General features: G+C 52.6%; 1 protein-coding gene across 4 annotated transcripts; it reads right to left on the bottom strand.

The window, feature by feature from the left end:
• Positions 1-333: 333 nt before the first annotated feature.
• Positions 334-20635, bottom strand: PRXL2A (peroxiredoxin like 2A). 4 transcript variants are annotated; one of them, XM_049645287.1, is made up of 7 exons: positions 20518-20635; positions 18095-18200; positions 10547-10726; positions 8692-8783; positions 5460-5600; positions 4647-4811; positions 334-1095 (listed from the first exon to the last, which is right to left on the bottom strand). In XM_049645287.1, the coding sequence occupies exons 3-7, from the start codon at positions 10722-10724 to the stop codon at positions 982-984; spliced, it is 690 nt and encodes a 229-aa protein (XP_049501244.1). In that variant the 5' UTR covers positions 10725-10726; positions 18095-18200; positions 20518-20635; the 3' UTR covers positions 334-981. The 4 variants fall into 4 exon arrangements, with proteins under 4 accessions (XP_049501244.1, XP_049501246.1, XP_049501242.1 ...); XM_049645289.1 differs by having other exon boundaries at positions 10547-10709; positions 20518-20634; XM_049645285.1 differs by lacking the exons at positions 18095-18200; positions 20518-20635 and adding an exon at positions 15459-15552.
• Between the last annotated feature and the right edge of the window lie 511 nt (positions 20636-21146).

Here is a 21146-nt window from a genome sequence, read left to right as displayed (position 1 = left end):
ATAAAATAAAATAAAATAAAATAAAATAAAATAAAATAAAATAAAATTAGATTTCATCCTCTCTGGCCCTTCTCCTCTTCATTCACCAAATTAGGCTGAAAGACTATCAGTAGGAAAGCAGCTACCAATGTTAAACACCAAAGTCATTCCCCGAAGGACAGCAAAATCACTAACACAAAGGACAGAATGAATTTCTCTGGTGGTCTGCAAACCTCTTAAGAGCACCAGAACTAGAGGAGCTCCCCGCCGACCACCTTTACCCCCATATACATGGAGAATGCTGATTTTTCATGTTCCGTGTTCCATTTGGCACCAATAATTTAAATTCAACCATCATGACAGTGAATAATTTTATTGTTAGGTTTATCAGAAAGACTTGTATTACAGGCAATTTCTGATAGGTAATTTTATTAGAGCCAGAGATGATCATTTCTTCTAGAAAAACAAACCTCTGAGGTTAGAATGGAAGACAATGAAAAACATAGATTTCACTTTATAATTTACTTTTATCAAGCCACCCAGAGCACTTCAATTCCTTTATATGAGTATTACTTTAATGGCGTATAACAGGTCATTAATGGAGAACACACAAGCCCGAAGCCTTTATATCCTGAATCTTTCAGTCAATCAACTTTTCTTAGAATTTTGAAGATGTGAAAATAAAAACCACTCTAAATAACAGCACTCACATGCCAGGTACATTTGTAAGGAGGGGCAGCAGTCAACAGTAAGCCTCATATTTTCCAGGTTTCAGCTGAAGTAACTCTCACTGGTTTCTTGGATTTTTATCAATCCTGTTTGGGGGCTGTTTTGCCTTATTGGGCCTAAACGGAGCACAATAGTAAAATACATTAATGATCTCTACTGAGAACATGGCATGAGTGGGTTTCTAACTCTCTAGGGACATGAGTAGAGCCATAACACATCCCATGACACAGGTGAGTGCCCCTAGTTATCCCTGAGCTGGGCAATTTCATACAATCACTTTGTCTCTGAGGCCGAAGTCTGTGGTTGGATCTTCCTAGCAGCTTCCAGAACAGAAACCAGGTTTACTTTGTCTCCAAATTCTTTTTCTCGGTGCTCAAGAAGAAGGCCCTGAAAAGAAACAAGAGGAAACATCAGTCCTCACTGTGAGTCACTCGTTCATGACACAGACAATGAGCGGCAGCTTGGGCGGCAGGGACTAGAGATCCAAATCAGGCCTGGCTCTGTTCTTGAAGGGTTCCATTTTGGGGGCGAAGACAGACCAGGGAAGGCTACCTCACAACGGCTGGACTGTACAAGCAGCACAGTCAGGAATGAAGGAGGGAGTCAGGAGTGATCAAACAGAGGGGGTGACCAGGGAAGGCTCTACAGATAGAAGTGAAGTAAACAAACATGCCGGGAAAAGAGAGTTTCCACAGGATGAGCTTCCAGAGAAACAAAAAGCCTCAAGGTGTGGAGGTGGAGCTCTGAGGTCAGGCTTTGGCAGGGGTTGAATGAGCATCTGAAAAGGGAGACAGACCCTCTTTTCAGTTTTCCTAAGAAACCAGAGGCCGCTCCTGATACTGTGAAGCAAAATGCTCTGAGACAGAGGATATACCAAGGTACCCTAAAGTGGTAAAAAACATAAAACAGCGTGTTTGAGATCAGTATCGAGGAATCCTTCTTAACAAGTTCTTTGACCCATGACATCAGGGAACTCAACCCAAACAATAAATAAATAAACAAACAAATATGTTTGCTGTACCATTATTCATACAGACTTTTTTATTTTATTAAAGTATTTTTTTTAACGTTTATTTATTTTTGAGAGAAAGAGACAGAGCATGAGGGGGAGAGGGACAGAGAGAGAGGGAGACACAGAGTTGGAAGCAGGCTCCGGGCTCCGAGCTGTCAGCACAGAGCCCGACGTGAGGCTCAAACTCACAAACCGTGAGATCATGACCTGGGCTGAAGTCGGACGCTCAACCGACTGAGCCACTCAGGCGCCCTGGTACAGACTTTTTAAAAAAACAGAAAGTCCCACCACACTGTGGTGACCACAGGGAAACAGATCGGGAAGCTCTATTTACATGTTTAATAAAGTGGTATATGCAGACACTACAAATACTAAGAATATATGATGACGTGGAAAATGTTCATGATACACCATTAAATGAAAAAAAGAGTACCTCGTTTAGTAAGACACCATTTTCTAAACTAAACAGAATAAAAGGCTTCTCAGCTCAGCTCTGTGCTGTTCTAATGGGTTGTGCATGGTGGCTGAGCTGACAGAATGGCTCTCCTCACCTTCTGTGGGGTTTTCAAATTTGCTATGTTGAAAACACATTACTTCTTTAAAGTAAGTGTGCTTTAAAGATTATTATTCCAAAGGAAATCCCCACTGAGTGGCTGCTGGCTCAGTGGGACCGCAAAAACTCTGCCCTCAAGAAACACAGAGGTAGGGGCGCCCGGGTGGCTTAGTCAGTTAAGTGTCTGACTCTTGATCTCAGCTCAGGTGTTGATCTCAGGGTCGTGAGTTCAAGCCCCGCACTAGGCTCCGCGCTGGGCGTGAAGCCTACTTGAACAAAAAAGAAAAAGAAGGAAGAAGAAAGAAACACGGAGGCAAGTCCTGAAGCTCCGCCCGCCCAGGCCACCTTCCACCAGGAAGGAAGAAGGCAGGGCCTCGGGAAGCACCAACAAAGTCAAACAACACACCTAGCAACACAGGGAATGTGCCGGCCAGGCTTGGGGAGCCTGTGAGCACCAGATGAGTCACTGACAGGCAAGAGAAGGCTTCCAGGTGACCTAAGCCCTGCCCTGGAGGCTGAGGGAAGGTAGCGCCAGAGCTGGAAGAAGCTGAGCGACTGAGCCTCTCAGCAAGTGGCCTGAGTGCAAGGGCATCTGGAAGGGGTCTTTGGAGCCACCTCTGAAGAGAGGCTATGGGCAGGGGACCAGTGGGGTCTCTGGAGCAGGACGTATCTGAGTTCCTGAGTTCCATTTCCATTGTACCACTAAGCAGCTGTGTAGCTCTCGGCTGAGTTATTTCAGATCATTCATATTTCACTTCCTTACGTGTAGATGGGAATAAAAATACCTAACATCCCAGATTGCTTGTGAGGAAGATATGAGATCATGTACACGAGGACCCAGAACTAGGAGGCACTTGCTGGCAGCCATGATCACTAAGACACTTTAATATATTTACCAGAAAGGAAGCAAATAGGTTCATGTTAAATCAGACATCAACCCATGCTAGATTCTAATACAGACAAGCAATAGCAGTTACCAAGGTTTAAAAGAAAGAGATTAGAAGTAAAGCTTAAAAATTAAGGATTTCTATTCCCACTAGCTTTCATTCCTCCCATATTGAGAAAAATAAGAAATTATTAAAAAAACATTTTTTTAATGTTTATTTGGGGGGGGGGGGAGCACGTGCAACAGGGAGAGGGACAGAGAGAGGGAGACACAGAATCTGAAGCAGGCTCCAGGCTCAGAGCCCGATGCAGGGCTCGAACTCACCAACTGTGAGGTCATGACCTGAGTCAAAGTCGGAAGTTCGACTGACTGAGCCACGCAGGTGCCCAGAAATTATTTCTTATTTTTCTTTAAGTTTATTTATTTATTTATTTGAGAGGCACAGAGAGACAAAGAGGGAGAGAGAGACTCTCAAGCAGGCTCCACACCATCAGGGGAGACCCTGGCACGGGGCTCAAACTCTCAAACTGTGAGATCATGACCTGAGCTGAAACCAAGAGTTGGAGGCTAAACCAAATGAGCCACCCGGGTGCCCTGAAGGGTACGCAATTATTAATGTTAGTAGGGAGATTCACCAACGCAAACAATGCCATCTTTTTACAGACGAGGCCAAGTGTTAATGTCATGCCCAAAGTTGGCAGAGACAGGACTTGAGGTCGGGCCACCAGTCAGGGCCCTGAAGCTGCACGCACCTCACCCCACCCCTGCTCTGCATCTGGCAGGCACCTGCTGGCACTGCCTTCCAGCACAGGGGGTCACCAGAGCTCGAGGCTGCCCGTAGTCTCTGCGGAGCACCCAACCACCTGCCTCCTGGGCGCACAGGGTCCCCGTGCTGCCTCTGGATCCCCGGAGCCAGGGCCCAGAGCAGCCTGTCTGCAGAGAAGCCTGTTACGTCTCCGGGGCGGCGCCCCACAGGGAAAAGTGCTGTCGCCTCCCACATTTTGCTACTCCCCCTAATTAGGCCGGTTTCTATTCCTTCTCTTCTCTTACTTTTCTCTACTGTCCATCCCCGATGGCCTGGGAAAACTGCAAGCGAATACATTCTTGACAGAATAAAAACTCTGCTTCTGTTCAAGTGCAGACGATAGAACTTGACATCAGAAAAGCCGGGTGCAGGCCCTGGCAGTGCTGATGAGCTGTGCTCCTGCGGGTGCTCACCCGCCCCTCTCAGGCCAAGTTACTTGCCTGCGAAAGTTCCGGACCATCTCAGGAAATCACTGTGATGAGTGAGGAGATTCGAGGGTGAGGTGACTCAAGAACAGATGGGTGACAAATGCTAATTCCCCTCCCTTTCCCCTCCCATGCTCCCTGGTTTTCTGGACGGAAAACCACAAGATTCCAAGTACAGGAAGTCACCACCCCCATCAGGGTCTGGTTCCCACAGACACAGACACCCACAGATCCACACGTGAACACGAGGAATTTACCTGCTTTCCTGGCCCCACCACAAAAACTCCCCCAAGGATGAAGCCTTCGCCTTCCAGGTTTCCAGAGAAGCCTCCGTTCCAGGCCCGGAAGAAGTTGTACCAGACACCCAGACGGACAAATCCCATGAACACCATCTTCCGCTTTTGGGGACCGTAGAACTTTTTCTGCAAGAGCGAGAAAGACAGAGCCCCTGTGAGCAGCCCGTATGCCTGCCGCCCCCCAGGAGAAAAGCTTCCCGACAGGACGTTCTCAAAGGCGCAAAGTCTGCTGCTTCACGTCCCCTCCCCGGCCCTAACACACATGCGGCTCCTGCCCGGCTGCCCAGGGAAAGACAACCCTGCCAGGGCCAGCTTCCAGCTGTGGGGTGGACCCACGCTCGACAAACTCGAGCCCGCTCTGACTCTGACCCCTTGCTAGACATGTGGAGGGCTCTTGTGTCCATAGGGTGGGAACAGTCCGACATCCTGCATGGGTGAGAGCAGAGAGGGGGGGGAAACACGGCTGCAGTGAATTAAGGGGCTCGTGCCGGCCCTCACCTGCACGGTGCGAGAGCCCAGCAGGGCTGCGGCGATCTCCTAGGCTTCCATGCCCAGGTCACAATTCAGGAAGGGCTCAAGTATCACCCGAGAGGACACCCGTCAAGTGTCCCATCATGCTCTGCCCAGAGGGCTGGGCGAGCCTCTCTGAGTTCAGGGCGGCCGGAAGGGAGGCCAGCCTCCAGCTCCAGGCCAGACATACCCTGGGCCAATGAACTCCCCACACCTGAGCACAAGGCCCACCAGTCCGTGTCCACAGACCCACAGCACACGGACCTTTTCGTCCAGGAAGATTTCTCCTTTGAAGTAAGGCTGGAAGTCCTTCACTTCAGTCCTGATCTGCTCCTTCACCACTGCGTACAGGGGGACTCCCAGCTCATCCAACTTGGGCTTCAGGGAGGACAGGTCCGCAGCCTCCTGCAGAAGACAGGGAACATCAGGGGCACAAATTCGGGTGGCTCTGCAGCCAACCGACACCCACTTCCCTACAGGCCCAGAGTGTGGCTGGCACTGAATGCAGAAGAACAAAAGTAACAATGCCCAAAACAATTGCGGCCTGTGTAGCCCAGCATAAGCCTGTCCCAGCTGGGCACGAGGCCTCCGTTGTAGGGTGTTAGGTCCCCTCCTCAGCCCAGGCTTCTGGTTTTCTCCACGGTGGGAAGGAGAGGAAAGCTTCTGTTACAGGCGTCCTAACCATGGCCTGGGGAGCAGCCGATAGCTAAGAGATTGCACCCAGACACGGTCCTCCGCTTGTAGCAGCAACGATGCTTCTCCCCCACCTCATCTCCCAGCCCCTCCCCTGCACTAGACCAAACTAGCGCAGGGGCCTGACAGAAACTCCCCTCTGTCCGGGGGAACAGCTGTCTCCGTACCGTCGCTCAACGGGCTCCCCCGACTGCAACACCCTTCCTTTCTCTCCTGCTCCAATCACCACCCCCAGAAAGCCGTCCCTGCACTGAAAGTTCTCCCTGGCTAGTGGAGCCTGGACTAGAGCCCCAGCTCTCTGTGGGTACCCAATCTCTCGTGCTTGTGGACTTCTTCAGAACTGAGTCTGTGTATATACCAAGTTGGCCACTGTCACTCAAGTTCCTCACTGTGTCTCATAGTCAGAAACTACATCTTCCGTTTCTTGTAGCCCTCCGTGCCCGGCACATGGCTGAAGACGTGGAAGGTACTAGGAACCAGGTGGAAAGATCCGACAGGGAAGGCGGATAGTGGGAGAACACAGCTGAACTGGTAAGTACAGACATCCTGATTCTCACGAATTACATGCTGGATGAAGAAAGGAAACCACGTGCATCATGGAAAATCTTCACTGTTAACAACAAATCCTTCCCATTTGGTGTCAGAATTAAAGAACTAGCAGCCCACTTGCCTCCAATACAAATGCGGTGCCGTATGGTGGCAACTACCTTTAATCTTTTGTTTTCTAGAACACACACACACACACACACACACACACACACACACAGACACAAAGATAGCTAATGAAGCAGGATTCACCATGATTTATCAAGAGCTTCAGTGAGTATTTTCTGCAAACCTTGCCCTACAGTAGAGAGGACTACAGGTCTGCTGTGGTCAAAGACCACCTGTGTGTGAGACGCAAGGGTTTACTCCTTCTTCCTGGGCCCTTTACTCCGGCGTGTCACTGCATGGAGCCAGGATGTGGAAACTCAGTCACACACCTTCCACACCTCCGCTCTGGGCCACTCAAAAGAACCCAGGCTGCCACCCACCACATGTTTTCCACAAAGTGCTCTCCCAGGCGGAGACTGGGGGACAGGCAAGCAGGTGCTAATTAGGGAGGGCACTGGCTCTTGGCATCTTTTGGGTTTAACTTGCTTTGGGAAATCAAGTCACAACAGGTCTCTATGTTGGTATCTGAAGGCGTCACAGATTTTGAACCAAAAGCCCTGACTTTGGGTTTCACTTCCCATGGTAGGAGGAATAATACCCTCTCAGGATGTCCACATCCTAATCTCAGGAAGCTGTAAATCTGTTTTGTGACATGGCCAGGGGGGTTAGGGCAGCAGATGGTTGCTAACCAGCTGATCTTAAAGGAGACGATCTCGTGTTTTCTGGGTGGCCCCAACCAGTCCTTAAACGTGTTAGAGGAAAGCAGAGATCAGTGCCACGGTGTCGCAATGCGAGAAAGCCTGGTTGAGTCATCACTGGCTATAAAACGGAGGAAGGGGCCGGGAGCCAAGGAATGTAGATGGCCACTAGAAGCTGGAAAAGGAAAGGAAATGACTTCTCCCCTAGAGCCTCCAGAAGGAATGCAGCCCTGCTGACACCTTCATTTTGGCCCAAGGAGACCAATTTCAGAATTCTGACCTCTAGAACGGTTAGCTAATAGATTTGTGTTGTTTAAAGCTACCAAGTCCGTGATAATTTGTTACAGCAGCAACAGGAAATGGACATGCCTCGCGCAGCAGCGTGGCTTTGTCACAACCTCTGTCCCTCACTTTCTTCCTCTGGGAAACAAGCTGTATTTTCCAGGGATCCCTGGAGGACACACTGAAGTGCCCCGAATGGGAGGAGATTCTCTGTCAGCCCAGCCACACAAGCAGGACAGAGATCGCAAGGCTGAAAGGAAAGCCTCAGGCTCGGGGAGAACAACTGGATGGAGGATGGCGATGCGGACAGGGCCACGGCCACCACGTGAGAAGCGATGCTGTCTCATTCCCAGTTCTCCCCCAGGCAGGGCCGGCCTCAGAACCTGGGTCTTCTATCACTGTGTGACCAGGACAGGTCACCAAAGCACTCTGGCCCTTGGTTTACCTACCTGTGAAGTGACAAAGCTGGGCCCTACCTCCCCACATCAAGCTTCCTCACTTACTGAGCGGGTTGACGATGGCCTCCCTGTGAAGGGCCAACCTGGAGACCACCCGCTCCGTGAGACCCAAATTCCACCAAACTCAGGCCAACTGCACCCACACCGTCGGCATCACCAAAATCCCGCTGGGCTCCCCATCCAGTGCCACGAGCACACGGTGAGGCGGCAGAGGAGCCATGGCTCTCAGCTGTCCACCGGGCACTCCACGTGGGCTTCCCAAGGAGAGGGGGTGGGTGGGTCCCTTCTAAAGGTGCGACCTTGTGCTTCCCACCCCTCCATGTACGTCTGCACCGCAGGTGAGGGCTGACCGTGCCCGTACCAGTGACAGTCCAGACGCCGCATTTCAATAAGCAAGTTCTGCGCTGAGCATTGGGAACACACAGCTGGACCCGGTCCCCATCCCTGATTAAATGAGAAGATGGCCCCGGACACAGATTGTCCATAAAGGCTTGAGGGAGACAAAAGACACTCAAGTGTGTTTGCCAACCCCAAGATATGGTGAATTTTCAAATGAACACAAACAGGGAATAAGTCAAAAGAAATACCTAGAGCAAATAACAGTGCTGATTGAAGGTCAGAGTGGGCCTACTGGCCCTTGGTCCTGTCTGGGAATGTGCTGGTCCCGCTGGCTAGGGTGCTTTTCTCCGCACAGGGCCTCTGTGTACTCACCTCTCGACAGAGGAAGCAGCCTGGCCTGCGTACAGCCATAATCACCGCTCCGTTCTTTTCCCAGAGCTCCTTTGCTTTGAAAGTCCTTGGTTCTGAGGAGAAGAAAAGGCGCTTCAGCACCATCTCCTCCCAGCCCGGCCCCAACCAGAGGCCAGCTCATAAATGGTACCAGCCCAGCAGATGACTTGGAAATACCAAACAGGAAATGGAGGAAATGCTCACCCTTCAGAGGAAAATTAATACAGTGTAAGGGTCCTACTATACCCCCAAAAGGGCCCTCCCTCATAAGAATCTGTTTGCACACTTGAACATTCCAGACCGGAACATTTCTGGAAAACTGGCAAATTCCTTTGCTGGTATCAGTAGACGCTGTCATGATCCTTTAGGACAGACACATGACCAAAACCTGAAAGAAATCTTGCACTTTGATCGAAAAAAAACCCTAACTCTTAAAAAAAAAAAAAAAAAGTATTCAAAGGGATTAAGTCAACAGAAATTTCTACAAAAAAAAAATTTTTTTTTTTTTAACGAAAAAACTGTTTGACCTAAATATGTTAACTGCAGTATTATTCACAGGACAGGGCAGAAGATGAACGATTCCAACGAGGAAACGCCCCAGGGCAGTACGGTTCTGCGGCTCTGGCTGGTCCGTGGTCAGACAGGGCCCGCATCTGGCCGTGTGGCCTCAGGCACGCACCAGCTCCTCCCGAAACCCCGTCTCCTTATAAGTGTGGACACCTAGCGGCTCCACGGAGGCTGCAGGGGCATCAGAAGGTGGGTAGAAAAGTGCCCACCGTGGTGTCTGCTGACACAGCGTTAGTGAGGGCTCAGCGAGCAGGAGCCCCTGTTGCAGGGGCTCCGAGAAACCTCAGAGGAAACCACGTGCCTCTGGGATGCTATGTGAGGAAAAGGAGCGGGTGGGTCTGCAGTCAAGTGAGACTGGGAGGCCTCGAGTTGAACGCAGCAAACGGGTGTCCCTCTGCAGGGCTTCTCAGCCTTCCTCCGAGGCGATCCCTGTGGTAAGCTTACATTCACAGCTCCTGCCTCCCCGCGACAAGCTTCCTCACTTGCTGAGCGGGTTGACGATGGCCTCCCTGTGAAGGGCCAACCTGGAGACCACCCGCTCCGTGAGACCCAAATTTCACCAAACTCAGGCCAACTGCACCCACACCGTCGGCATCACCGAAATCCCGCTGGGCTCCCCATCCAGTGCCACGAGCACACGGTGAGGCGGCAGAGGAGCCATGGCTCTCAGCTGTCCACTGGGCACTCCACGTGGGCTTCCCAAGGAGAGGGGATGGGTGGGTCCCTTCTAAAGGTGCGACCTTGTGCTTCCCACCCCTCCATGTACGTCTGCACCGCAGGTGAGGGCTGACCGTGCCCGTACCAGTGACAGTCCAGACGCCGCATTTCAATAAGCAAGTCCTGTGCTGAGCATCAGAACAAGGAACTGCATACACAGTGTTTTTCAAATGTGTTTGACCCAGGAACTCCTTTTTTTGTGAAGCTCCAAAAGACTACAAGAGAAAGCGAAAAACACTCTTGATAAGAAAAAGCTAAAATGTAAAATATCATGTCCAACGAGATCACAACGGCATACTGTGTACACAGGGGAAGGGATGTGCAAAAGTAAAAATGATTACTGTGTGGGGGCAATGGGATTATCGGTAAATTTTAAAATGCTTTAAAATGCTTTAGATTTTTCCTAATGTTGTTATAGTGCCTTTTCAATTAAAACAAACAAACAAAAAAAAAAAAGCGAGAGACAGCCAGGGCCCTTTTATGAGAAAAAAATGAGGAAGACGGCATCCCAGCACCTTGGAAAAGTACTGAGACCAGTGGGGTCAGGGCTCACCCTTCTCCAGCGTTTTCAGGTCTATGTCCTCCAGATACTCCAGCGTCGCTCTCCGGGACTTGGGCAGAAACACGTCCGTGTTGGCCAGGAACAGTGCCAAGGCAGCCGCCCCCAGGGCCCCGGCGCCAATGGACCACATCCCCATGGTGAAGAAGCTCGGATCCTGGAGGAAAGACATTTCTGGAGATTGAGAGGAAGGAGATGTTACTGCTCTCACGTCGAGAGAGAGCTGGAACCTGCCTTCCGGACAAGCCTCCCCCGGGCAGCCAACCAGGAGGCCTGAAGCAGGGGGAGGGGTGCGGCCGTGTCTGAGTCGGGACCAGACCAGGGCTGCGGAGCACCTGCTGGTGCAAGAGCTTGGGGATACAAGGGACACACGGAGGTCCCTGCCGCAGGGAGCTGGCTGGTGGGTCAGGCACGAGAACAGAGATACGACAGCCCTCTAAGATGCCTCTCTGGCTGTTCCTTCTCCCAGGCCCAAGGCTGCAGCCTCCCGACTGTGTGGAGTGTCCGTGCTGGGTCCCCTGGCGGCAGCCTCCTTCCTCATTCCCCTCTGTGTCGGTGCCTGCTTTTCCCTCACAGTCTGGGAATCTGGGCTCCTATCTCCCTGGGGAGGGGCAGCCTTCTCTTCCTTGATCAAAGGATACTCAGTACACCAATCACACTGTTTTGTTATCTTATCCTTCTTCCCCTTTGGTTTGTGACTCCCTCAGAAACAGAGACCATACTATTCCTCCAGCCGCCAGACAGTGCCCAGCAGGGCCTCACTCCTGGTAGACAGGCGATCTCAGTACATTTCTCTCAACGGCAAACAGCTTTATATTTCCTCCATTAAACAGATAAAACAGGCTCACGGTGAAAATAAAACAGAAATCAAAAAAGAATACATAAAACCATAGTCGGCAGCAAAGTAAATATCCTCTGAATATCTACCAGCTATGAAACGACACAGTTTAACGGAGAGGGCCACTACTGACCACCAGCGTCCAGCCTGACGTTCTCCACCCTGTGAACAGAGCTACACGGATGTCTGCTGAAAGAAGGGGAGTGGACCGAGAGAGCGGGCATCGTGTAAGAAAGGGCATGGCGCCGGGTGTCTGCTTCAGGGGGGCTGCCAAAAGATGTCTGCGTGGGGCACGGGGCTCTGCAACTGAAATGGGAGTTCCGCTCGGGTCCCGTAGAACCCAGCCTCGTTCCCAGCTCAGTCCCGGGTGCCTCCCTACGGCTTCCTCCGGTTGGGGAGCCCTGTGCTTCTGTGCGGGAGCCCCTGGAAGCAGCACACCCCTTGGGTAGCAGGTACCCCAGCTGGCCTCCCTTCTCCTGACAACTGCTTAAAACACCTGCTCCCATGGTCCTCCTGCCAACCCAGGGTCTTCTACTGGGGCCTTCCTCCCAAAGTGCCCCCATGATGTGTGCCGAGATCACCGGGTATAGACCGGTGGTGTGCGTGCGGCCCACCTAACCGAAGACTTGCGTCTCCCCTACAGTGCTTGGCTGGGGAGGAAATTTCTCCAAAGGACTGAGCGGAGTCCCAGAAATCCACATGCCACCGCCCAGGGGCAGGCTCTGAGGGGTCCACTGCCATGAGGTGGGGTTGGGAGTCATTTGGTGGTGATGACTGGGAAGACAGGGTAGGCCAGGCTTGTGTTAGGCCAATGTGAAAAGTTCAGATTTGAGTTAAGAAACAAAAGGGAACTTCCAGGCAGGGGGTGGGGGTGGAGGGTGGCGAGGAGGAATGACCAAATGAAAACAGCATTTCCGAAAGAGGAATTTGGAAGGGGAAAAAGAAGGGGAGGCTGGTGTGTGTGTGCTGGGGGAGGGGGGCTGCTGAGGCACCTCTCTCACGAGGGACAGGAGCCCAGAGAGAGGAGTTTCTTCCCGCTTCACCACTCACTGTGGCCCCCTGGCTGGCAGCACTGGCATCACACTGCAATGCAGACCTCACCCCTTAGTTCAGAACTAAGGAGTCATCAAGCGCATTTTCATCAGACCAGGCAGTGTTCACATGCACACGAAAGTTTGAGGAGCACTGTCTCAGAGCAAAGAATTCATGGTTTTGCACTTGGTTGGCAGGAAGCCACGGAATAAAGAACGGTGACAAGGGCAGGCCGGCTTGGGAGAGCTGCGCCCTCCGGTCTCTCAGCTCACTGTGGGGGACAGAGGGGCTCACCGGTGAGCACAAGTCCACGCCTCTGCCTGGAATGTCCTCCCTCATCTGTTCTGCCCCTCAGGACTTGGACGCCTCCTCAAGAAGGCTTCCTGGATGCTCTGCCTACCCTGGCTGCCACCCGCAAGAGATGCTCGGTCCCCCTCACCTCGCCTCTGTGACACTTCCGATGTGCTCCACCCAAGATGTGGACCTATGTACTTTTGACTCTGTCCCTCAGCTTGTGTCTGAAATGCCACGCCCAGCACGGTGCCTGCTTGGTACACAGCGGGCTCTCCATAATTGTGCGCTCGGATGAACTCAACGGAACCGAATGATGACGACAGCGACTTATGGAAACCCCAAGTTCTTGGACCAAGCAGGAAAGAACCTTCCACAGGCTGGCTTCCAATTCTTTTATGAAGCAAAGTTACACATTACTCGGTTATAATCCGCAGAACAATTGGGGGAATTCACGGAACCACCACAGCTCTCGCCTGCCTGCTGTAAACAGGAGACTCCCCAGAGCCTGGAACAATTTCTGCACCTTGACGTGCGTCCCAAACATCCCTGGGTTTCTGACATATGTGGATGACTCAGGAGCATATGGCATGGTTTCTGATCACAGATCTGAAACCAGTTCTGAACAGTTCACAACCACCAGCTTACATCCCCCCTTCAAGGGACTCGCTTCAACTCTTGAAACACTTCAGTGCACTGCAGGAAGTCCAGGGATCCTTACATTCAGCTCTACCTCCCCCCAACACACCCCTGCTGCTCTTAGAGGCCAACAGGCTCCATCTTCCCACCCACAGCCAGTTAGCCTGTTTGCTTGCGACTGCAAGGGAACAGGACTCAATGAGACTCAACATCTATTTCCAAACATTTATTCAACACCGACCTGTTTGATAAATGGCAATTTGGGAGGACACACAACTAAAAGATACCCAGTCCTCGAGGACACACAGGCCTAGCACACAGATAACAGAAATTCAAGCGGCAAGGTGAGGCAGTTTGGGCAAGGTGTGAACATGAAGCGATGGGGAATGAAAGCCAGCTCCATCCGATCTGGGAAGCCAGAGAAGCACCCAGAAGGAAGTGGCTTTGGAGCTGGCGTAGGACTCGGGGAGGGGGGGGTGGGCAGGATGGAAGGGCTGGGCCCCGTCTGGGCTGAGTAAGCCTGGGAGAGACCAGGCAGGCTGGTGGTGGATATCAGCGCTCAAGGCACACCAAGAAGGCAAACTTCCATGAACCAAAGGCCCCCGACCCCCCTACCTCCAGTTCAAGAGCTGGAATACAAGATGTGGGATTCAAAACCCCCAGGAGTATGGTTTACCACCCCACCCCCACCTCAGGCCCCCAACCAGGAAGTCTGAGCAGAGAACCATCCCTTTGAGGAGCATGGACCTCACTCTCAGGCCTTCCAGCACTAAGATGTGAGAGCAGCAGTAACTCCAGAGGGGAGTCGGGCCTCTCCGTGAACATCCGCCCCCAGTGGGCCTCTGGCAGCAGGCTCTTCTGCGAGGGAGGGGGGGGGAGGGGGGGTTGTGCTGGAGGAAGGGGTGAAAATTGGCTCCTGGAAACACCTAGAGAATGTGCAGGCCCAGCCCCTCGGCCAAGCCCCCTGAGCTACAAAGCAATCCCCATCCCGGCACGTCTTGGAGCAGGTAGCACTCCAACTCTCTGCTGCGTGAGACTGACTGGGAATCCTGAACCACAGCGATTCCCACGACAAAAAGAGGGGAGGGGGCGGGGGACCTTACTCTCCAAACAGAACAAAGCATTTTCACATGGGCCTCTAAGGCCAGTGCGAGAGATGGGAAAGCCCGTAAACCAGCCTTTATTTAGTGTCACTTGACACTCATGGCCTAATTCCACTCACTCAATAGTCTTATGATGCAGACATTACCCTGTTTTATGGCTGACAACACTGAATTCAGAGAAGCTCAGGACACTCCGCAGTGTCACAGAGCCGGCAGGCAGCAGTACTGGGACCTGGACCCAGACCGCTGGGTCTCTCGAGCTGCGTACACTGCCTCCCCACACATTCATCTGTGGGTTTCTGAGGGTCAAGGGGCAGGATCCCCTTTGTCTTAAAGAGCATTAAAAAAGATGGACTTTTTTGTTTCAGTCCTCAAATACAGCCAAACCATTAAAGGAAATTTACCACATGACAGATGTCCCTTCTCTGTCCTCCCCGTCCTATCCCCATCCATTAAGGGAAAGGTCAGTTTCCCTAAGAGGTAATAGCAAGGTTGTTTACAGAAGCCAGCCCCAACCTGCCCCGGCTTCAGTACTCCGCTCCCACTGCGGGACTTATCTCGTCCAGTCCTCTCCCAAAGAAGAAGGTGAAGAGTGATAAGCCCACAGACAAACAACAGCTGTGGCAGCCCAGAGCAGCAGCTCTGGTGAGGGAAAGAGCACGGCGGTCAGGGGACAAGACCCAGCTGGGCTCCCGAGGCCAAACTGGGGCCATCCCTCCTTCGGCCCCATTTTCCTTATTCCAAAATGAGGTGGGGGGTGGTTTGCCAAGGTGGGTGCTGAGGCTCCTTAAAGCACTCCAGTGCCATCATGTGGGTCTATCAAAAACAGCTCACTTTGGAGTCTGCACATATCTTGGGTCTGTATCGGAACTCTATCCCCTGCTCCCCCATTTCAGCTTCCAGAGTGTTTCTTCCCTGCAGCCCAGGACTCCACAAGCCACTCCCTGCCCATGGCCCCTTCTCCCCAGCCTCCGTAGTGCAAACCTGGGAGCAGGGCACTCACCATCTGCAGCTTGCACACTCCAGGCTCCTGCCGACAAAGAGGCTGACCCAGCAGGAGCAGGCGGGAATCAGGCTGTAGGGGAGGGCCGGAGGCGGGGCCCTGGAGTCCCGCCTATGGCCCCAAGCTCGCTCACTCACACGACAGGCAGGACCAGGCCACCCAGAAACCCTGGGGCTCCTTCAGCTGTTAATACTCAATCTCCAGAAAACATCATGGAGAGCTGCCAAGGCCCCCAGCCCTTCAAATAGCTGAACAAACTTTGAGTCACTTGCAGTCATGCAGACCGTAACATTTACAAAGTGCCAGCAGACCCTCCCTGCTATCCGGTGCAGACTAAGGAGGTGAAGCCCTCAACGCGGCCCATGCCTCACACTAACTGAAATCCAAGGGAGACGTCCCCTTTTCCACTCGCCCCGTTCTTCACCCTACACCCAGGCGGTCAGCCGGCACCACTGAGGCCCCTCACTAGCTATCTGTCCTCTAGGCCTCCTAGACTTCCCTTCTTGTTCCTCTGCGTAGGTGACTCCTCCCACCCCCACCTGTTCCCGGGCGACCTCACCTACTCCCAGCGCTTCACCCCCACCCCTTGTTATTGACTTCAAAGTTCCTATTGCTGTTCCCGACTTAAAGTTTGCACTTGGGGGTTCCGTAGGTCATCTCTGTTATACCACGTCCAAAACTGACATCCACTACAGTCCGTTTTTCTTCTGGAGTTCCCTAGCTCAGTGAATGACGGGCACCCAGCTGACTGCTCAAGCCAGAAGCTGAGAGCCACACTCATTCTCCCTTGTCACCCGCATCTAATCTGGCCTGTGCAACGTGTCTGACGCTCATCCTCTCCTCTGCCTCTCTGTGCTCAGGACCCTGTTACCCTGTGCTGGCCTCCCTCAGTAACCACAGCACAGAACAGGCTTGGCTTGAGCTAGGTCCCCTACCGCTTCCTCTCCATGCTGCAACCAGAGTGACTGTAAAACACTTTGACCCGCTCGCATCCCTGCCTTGCTTCTGGGCTCTCACAACTCCTCGGCACAGCTGACAGGACCCTTCACAGCTTAGCTGTGGTCCACCATGCTGACCACTCCCTGTACAAGAACGAAAACATGTCTTGTTAGGCCTCCAAACTGTGGCTCGTGTTGTTTCCTTTGCCCAGAATGACCCTCCCCTGCCCCATGCCAACTATGTAAAGGCCCAGCACAAATAACACTCTGTCCCAAAGCGTCTTCCTGAATGCCCCGACAATCAACTGTTCCCTCACCTCTGACTATATAGCATGCATGCTCGTGGAGACATATACAGACCTTTGCACACTGCACAAGCAAACGGACTTAGTGTATTTTAGCTATTGGCATGTCTGTTTACACAATATGCTGGAGCAATCCGAGGGCAGGGCTGTTGTCTCATTCACTCCCACATCCCCGACATTTAACACAATTCCTGGTAATCAGTAGGTATTCAATGTCTAACGAAATTATCTGAACGCTATTTATTAAACTCCATGTTGGAACTGATTTGGAGTCACCCAATTTCAACTCCGTACCAGAAAGTAATTTTGGACAGGGCTGGCTTGACCTTAAATAAAACACTCAAGCCTGGGGTTTAGGTGATCTTAGGTTGGGTCATAGCTCTGCCGCTCAACGGCAAGGCGATCTGACGTAAGCTATAAAGACTCTGTGTACAGACAGAGGAAGGAACTAGCAAATCTATGAGGTTGCCCCAGTTCAGATGTCCGAAGACTCTAAAGTAACCGCACAGTTGCAACTCCAGAGCTCTGATGTCCAGAAAGCCATGGAGGCACCTGCTGCTACCGCTCTCCTGCTGGGTGTGCACATTCTCACTCTCTGCTTCCCCAGGCCTAATTCCTGCCTGTTCAAGGAGCCGCCTCTGGGCAGGAACTGATAAAGTCTTCATAAAACAAAGTATCAGCATTGGGTGGGATAATTCATGCCTGAAACAAGTAGAGACAACATATTCTATATGGAGAGGGTACACCTGCCCAGCCCAGCCCCGCCCAGGGAATCCTTCCTCCCCAGAATGGTTCAGCCCCTCCTTCACTGAGCAAATGAGGAAACTAAGGCCCAGAGAAGAGGCTAGCTAGTCCGAGGTCACATGGGGGAGGGCTAGTCAGTGGCTGTGCTGGGTCTGGGTCTTCCAACTCCCAATCCATGATTATTTATCCTCCATTGGACACCCCTGCAAAGCTGGAACAGTGGAGTGTGGGGAGGGGGGTCAGGGTTCAGGAAGGCAGGGGAGCGGTAAGGTTCCTGAATCTGCTTGCTGGCCTGAAGAAGGCTGAAAGCAAAATTGCAACTGAACAGGGCCCGGGAAATCTGTGGCTAGAGAGTATACCTATCCTTCCCAGGCCCAGGGCTTTGCAAGCAGCTTATAATCCAAAGCCAAATGTTTCTGTAAGGGTCACATGGCTCATTCTCAGCTGAGTGGCCACTGTGCACCTCTCCTCCCCACAGTAACAAGGTCCTGTCAATTCTGGATGATACAGGCACAGGCTTGAAAATACCAGTTTAGCAGCCTGGTGACATGGGTACCGCAGGGCCCCATGAGCAGTAGGGGATGCGCTCCCACCCACCCTTGTCATCAAGGACCACGGACCTAGCCACCTACAGTGAGCTCTCGCCTACCTGCCTCAGTCTCCAACTTCCCGCTGGGCTCCTCGGGGTGACTGTCCGCCCAGCTGTGGCCCAGGCGTCCTCGCAGGTGCCAGAGTCAGGAAGTTCTGAATAGATGCTGAAAGCAGAAGAAGAGGATAAAATCAGTTACTGGGAAACTTTGAGACAAAGACAAATCCTCTAATCAGTGACTGAAGCTACAGAGGTGCCCCCAAACGTGTGGCCATTCTGCCCCTTGCTTGCACGGCCTCCTAACTGGGCTCAGGACACCAGCTCTATCAAGTCATATGGGGGTGGCTGGGAGGGCAAGGACGATACCACAAAAGACCCTGGGCTTTTGGACAAAAATCCTGGGTTTTCATTCTTTGAGAGGTCACCTTGTCCCTCAGCATCTCTTTCCTAAAAACAAGGGAACTTTTAAAGAGTTATCAGGAAGAATACACACACACACACATACACATATCTACACAATAAAGTACTACAGAATTTAAGGTATTATCTTTCTCTTCTTTGCAAGGCTCAGATTCACTTGGGTCTGAGGGCAGATCATTTGAAGAACACAAAACACTGAAGGACTTCTCCGGCTGTGCTCCCCCAGCTGTGTCAGTACAGACCTGCCTCTGGGGCAAAGTTCTAGGTCTGGAGGGAAACCTGGTGTGTCTTAGGCCCCTTTGGCCTAACTGCCCACTCTATAGTGCTGTGCCCCTCCTGCAGCCTGTCTGCACTAACAGCACCAGAGAAGGCAAAGGGCACTGTCCATGTGTTACTGTCCTGTGCCAGAGGCCACTGAAATCAGAGATGAGGCTGGGTCCCTCAGCCTCTGGACAGTTATTGCCACACAAGCCTCAGCAGAGCGAGACCTGGAGTGTCTCAGCTCAACATTTCACAATGAGACAAGAACTTAGCTTGCAGTTTCAAGACCCAGAATTCTAATCCTAACCAAATTTTCCGAGAACCAATTAAGGGACACAAGCTGATAAGACAATTGTCAGAAATGTCTTCTGTACCCCTAGGGAACAATGCATAAGATCTCAATGAAAGAGCATACCCTTAAACAGGCAGGGGATATGGGAAGAGCCACACCAAGAGGAACTGAAATCTAAATCAAATTCCTACAGGTTGGAGAACCTGAACAAGGCATTGTTTTCGCAACAATAAAACGGGAATGATTCCCGAATTACCTTCTACAGGGTTGTAAGAATCCAAAGATTAAATGTCCGGATGGCGCTTTGTAAGCTACCTTACAAAGAGTGATGTACATATGATGTATAACTCTTACTCATTTCTTGATTAGTCAACTATTGCCCCAAAAATGCTGTTTGTACATGAATGAAATGGAGGGCTTCCGATGACTGGGTATGTTCCAAGGAGTCAGGGTTTGCACTCTACATCCCCATTCTCGGGCTCCAGGACTGGGCTGGAGCAGAAGCATGCAAACTAGCATCCAAGCTGGCTCCTGGACAATGCTTTTCAAAATAAATCCTAAGCGATTCTTTTCTTTTTTTTTTTTTTTTTTTAAATCATCTGCCAAGCTCAAAGGAAAATAGATGAAAATAAACAAAACTGAAGTCTAGGTAATTGAGCTGCAGGAACATCATTCATAAGGAAAAAAGGCCCAGAGTCCGCTGGGTCCGAACCCCAATCCAGCTTCTGGACTCCCGGGGGGTGGTCCCTCCCCAGAGCCCTTGTCAGGCTGGACCTTAACCATCTTTTCTCCATCTCCTTCACCTCTCCACCCCTGCAACAATCTCGAGACTGTCAGATCGGTGCCTTGTTGGTCTTTTCATTCCTAGACTTCAGCACAGGGATCTTAAATGTACACTTTGGACTCTTCCCAACTCTGTCAGGAGTGTGTAACCTTTAGGGGAAGGAGAGAGCAGGTGTCTCTGAGATTCCGAAGAAAACCGTGGCCCCATAAAACACACGACCCTATGAAAGCACACACCCTAAGGCAAGGGCAGAGCCGGGGTCGCTCACCTGCAGCTGTTCCGCCCCCTACCCCCGGACAGCCCCCAGGTCCGCCCCCCGCGGGGCAAGAGCGCCAGGGCAGAGTCCTTTTTTTCAGGTCTCTGTCCCAACAATTCAGGCGGGTCGGTGTCATCAGCCTTACTCCAAGCCAGGGGCTGGGAAGGGGGTGGGGGAGTCTGCCAGTCAGACCAGCGCCAGTCCTGGCCCCGGGTCTTCGGACCTCCAACACGCGGTTTTTCCGCTGACCGCTGCAAACCGGGCCGGGCGGGAACAGCATCCGTCGCGGGAGCGGGTGGGGGTGGGGGCTGCCTCGGCCCGGCAGGTGCGGCCGCGCTCGGGCGGCTCGGCGGGAGCTTCCCGCGGACTCTGGGGCCGCCCAAGGGGCAGGCCTAATACAGCCGGTGTCTGATCCACCCGCGCGCCGCCGACCGAGCCTCGCTTCCCCGGCCCTGCCTCAGTTTCCTCACCTGCGCCGTGGCGGGGCCTGCCCCCGCGGATGTCACGTGCGCGCGTGCAGCTCGCACCACATTCCCCCGCCCACCTGCTCCCAGGCCCGACGCCTGGAGGCCGGCGGGCCAAGCCCTCCCCCGCCCAGGCGTCCGAGCGTTGGCCCCCGCGCCTGCGCTCCTCGGCGCCTGCGCCACCTCCCTCTCCCACGTGACCAGCCCTGCTCCTCTGGGAGGAGCACGGGCTCCGCCTCTCCTACGGAGCCCCGCCCCCTGTGGGCGGAGCCCCGGCAATGCTGTCGCCCCCCCCCTTAAGGCTCGGGCGCCCCCCCCCCCCCCCCCCCCCGCCCTCCTGCGCGAAGCTCACCTTTGACCCTGTGCGGCTTTCAGGCCGCTCCTTCTCGGTCCCTTGTTCTCACCGCTCTAGCCTAGTTCAATTCTTCGCGAGTGGTGACCCTTGACGCCCGACTCGTTAGGGGCACTGCCCGGAGCAAAGGGAGGCTCTGGACTGCCTTAGTTGGATCTGAAAGCACCTGCCCCGTAGCCGAGGACCGAGGACACCTTTCAGCTCAGCGAGTTTTTGAGCAGTTTTTTAGATGAACTTTTTGTTTTCCTTTTGGTATAGGGTTGAGCAATCTCTACGATTTACA

The sequence above is a fragment of the Panthera uncia genome, chromosome D2 (genome assembly GCF_023721935.1).
Source record: "Panthera uncia isolate 11264 chromosome D2, Puncia_PCG_1.0, whole genome shotgun sequence".
NCBI classification, from domain to species: Eukaryota; Metazoa; Chordata; class Mammalia; order Carnivora; family Felidae; genus Panthera; species Panthera uncia.
Note: the sequence above shows the minus strand (reverse complement) of the source record. Positions and strands in the feature narration are given on the sequence as shown.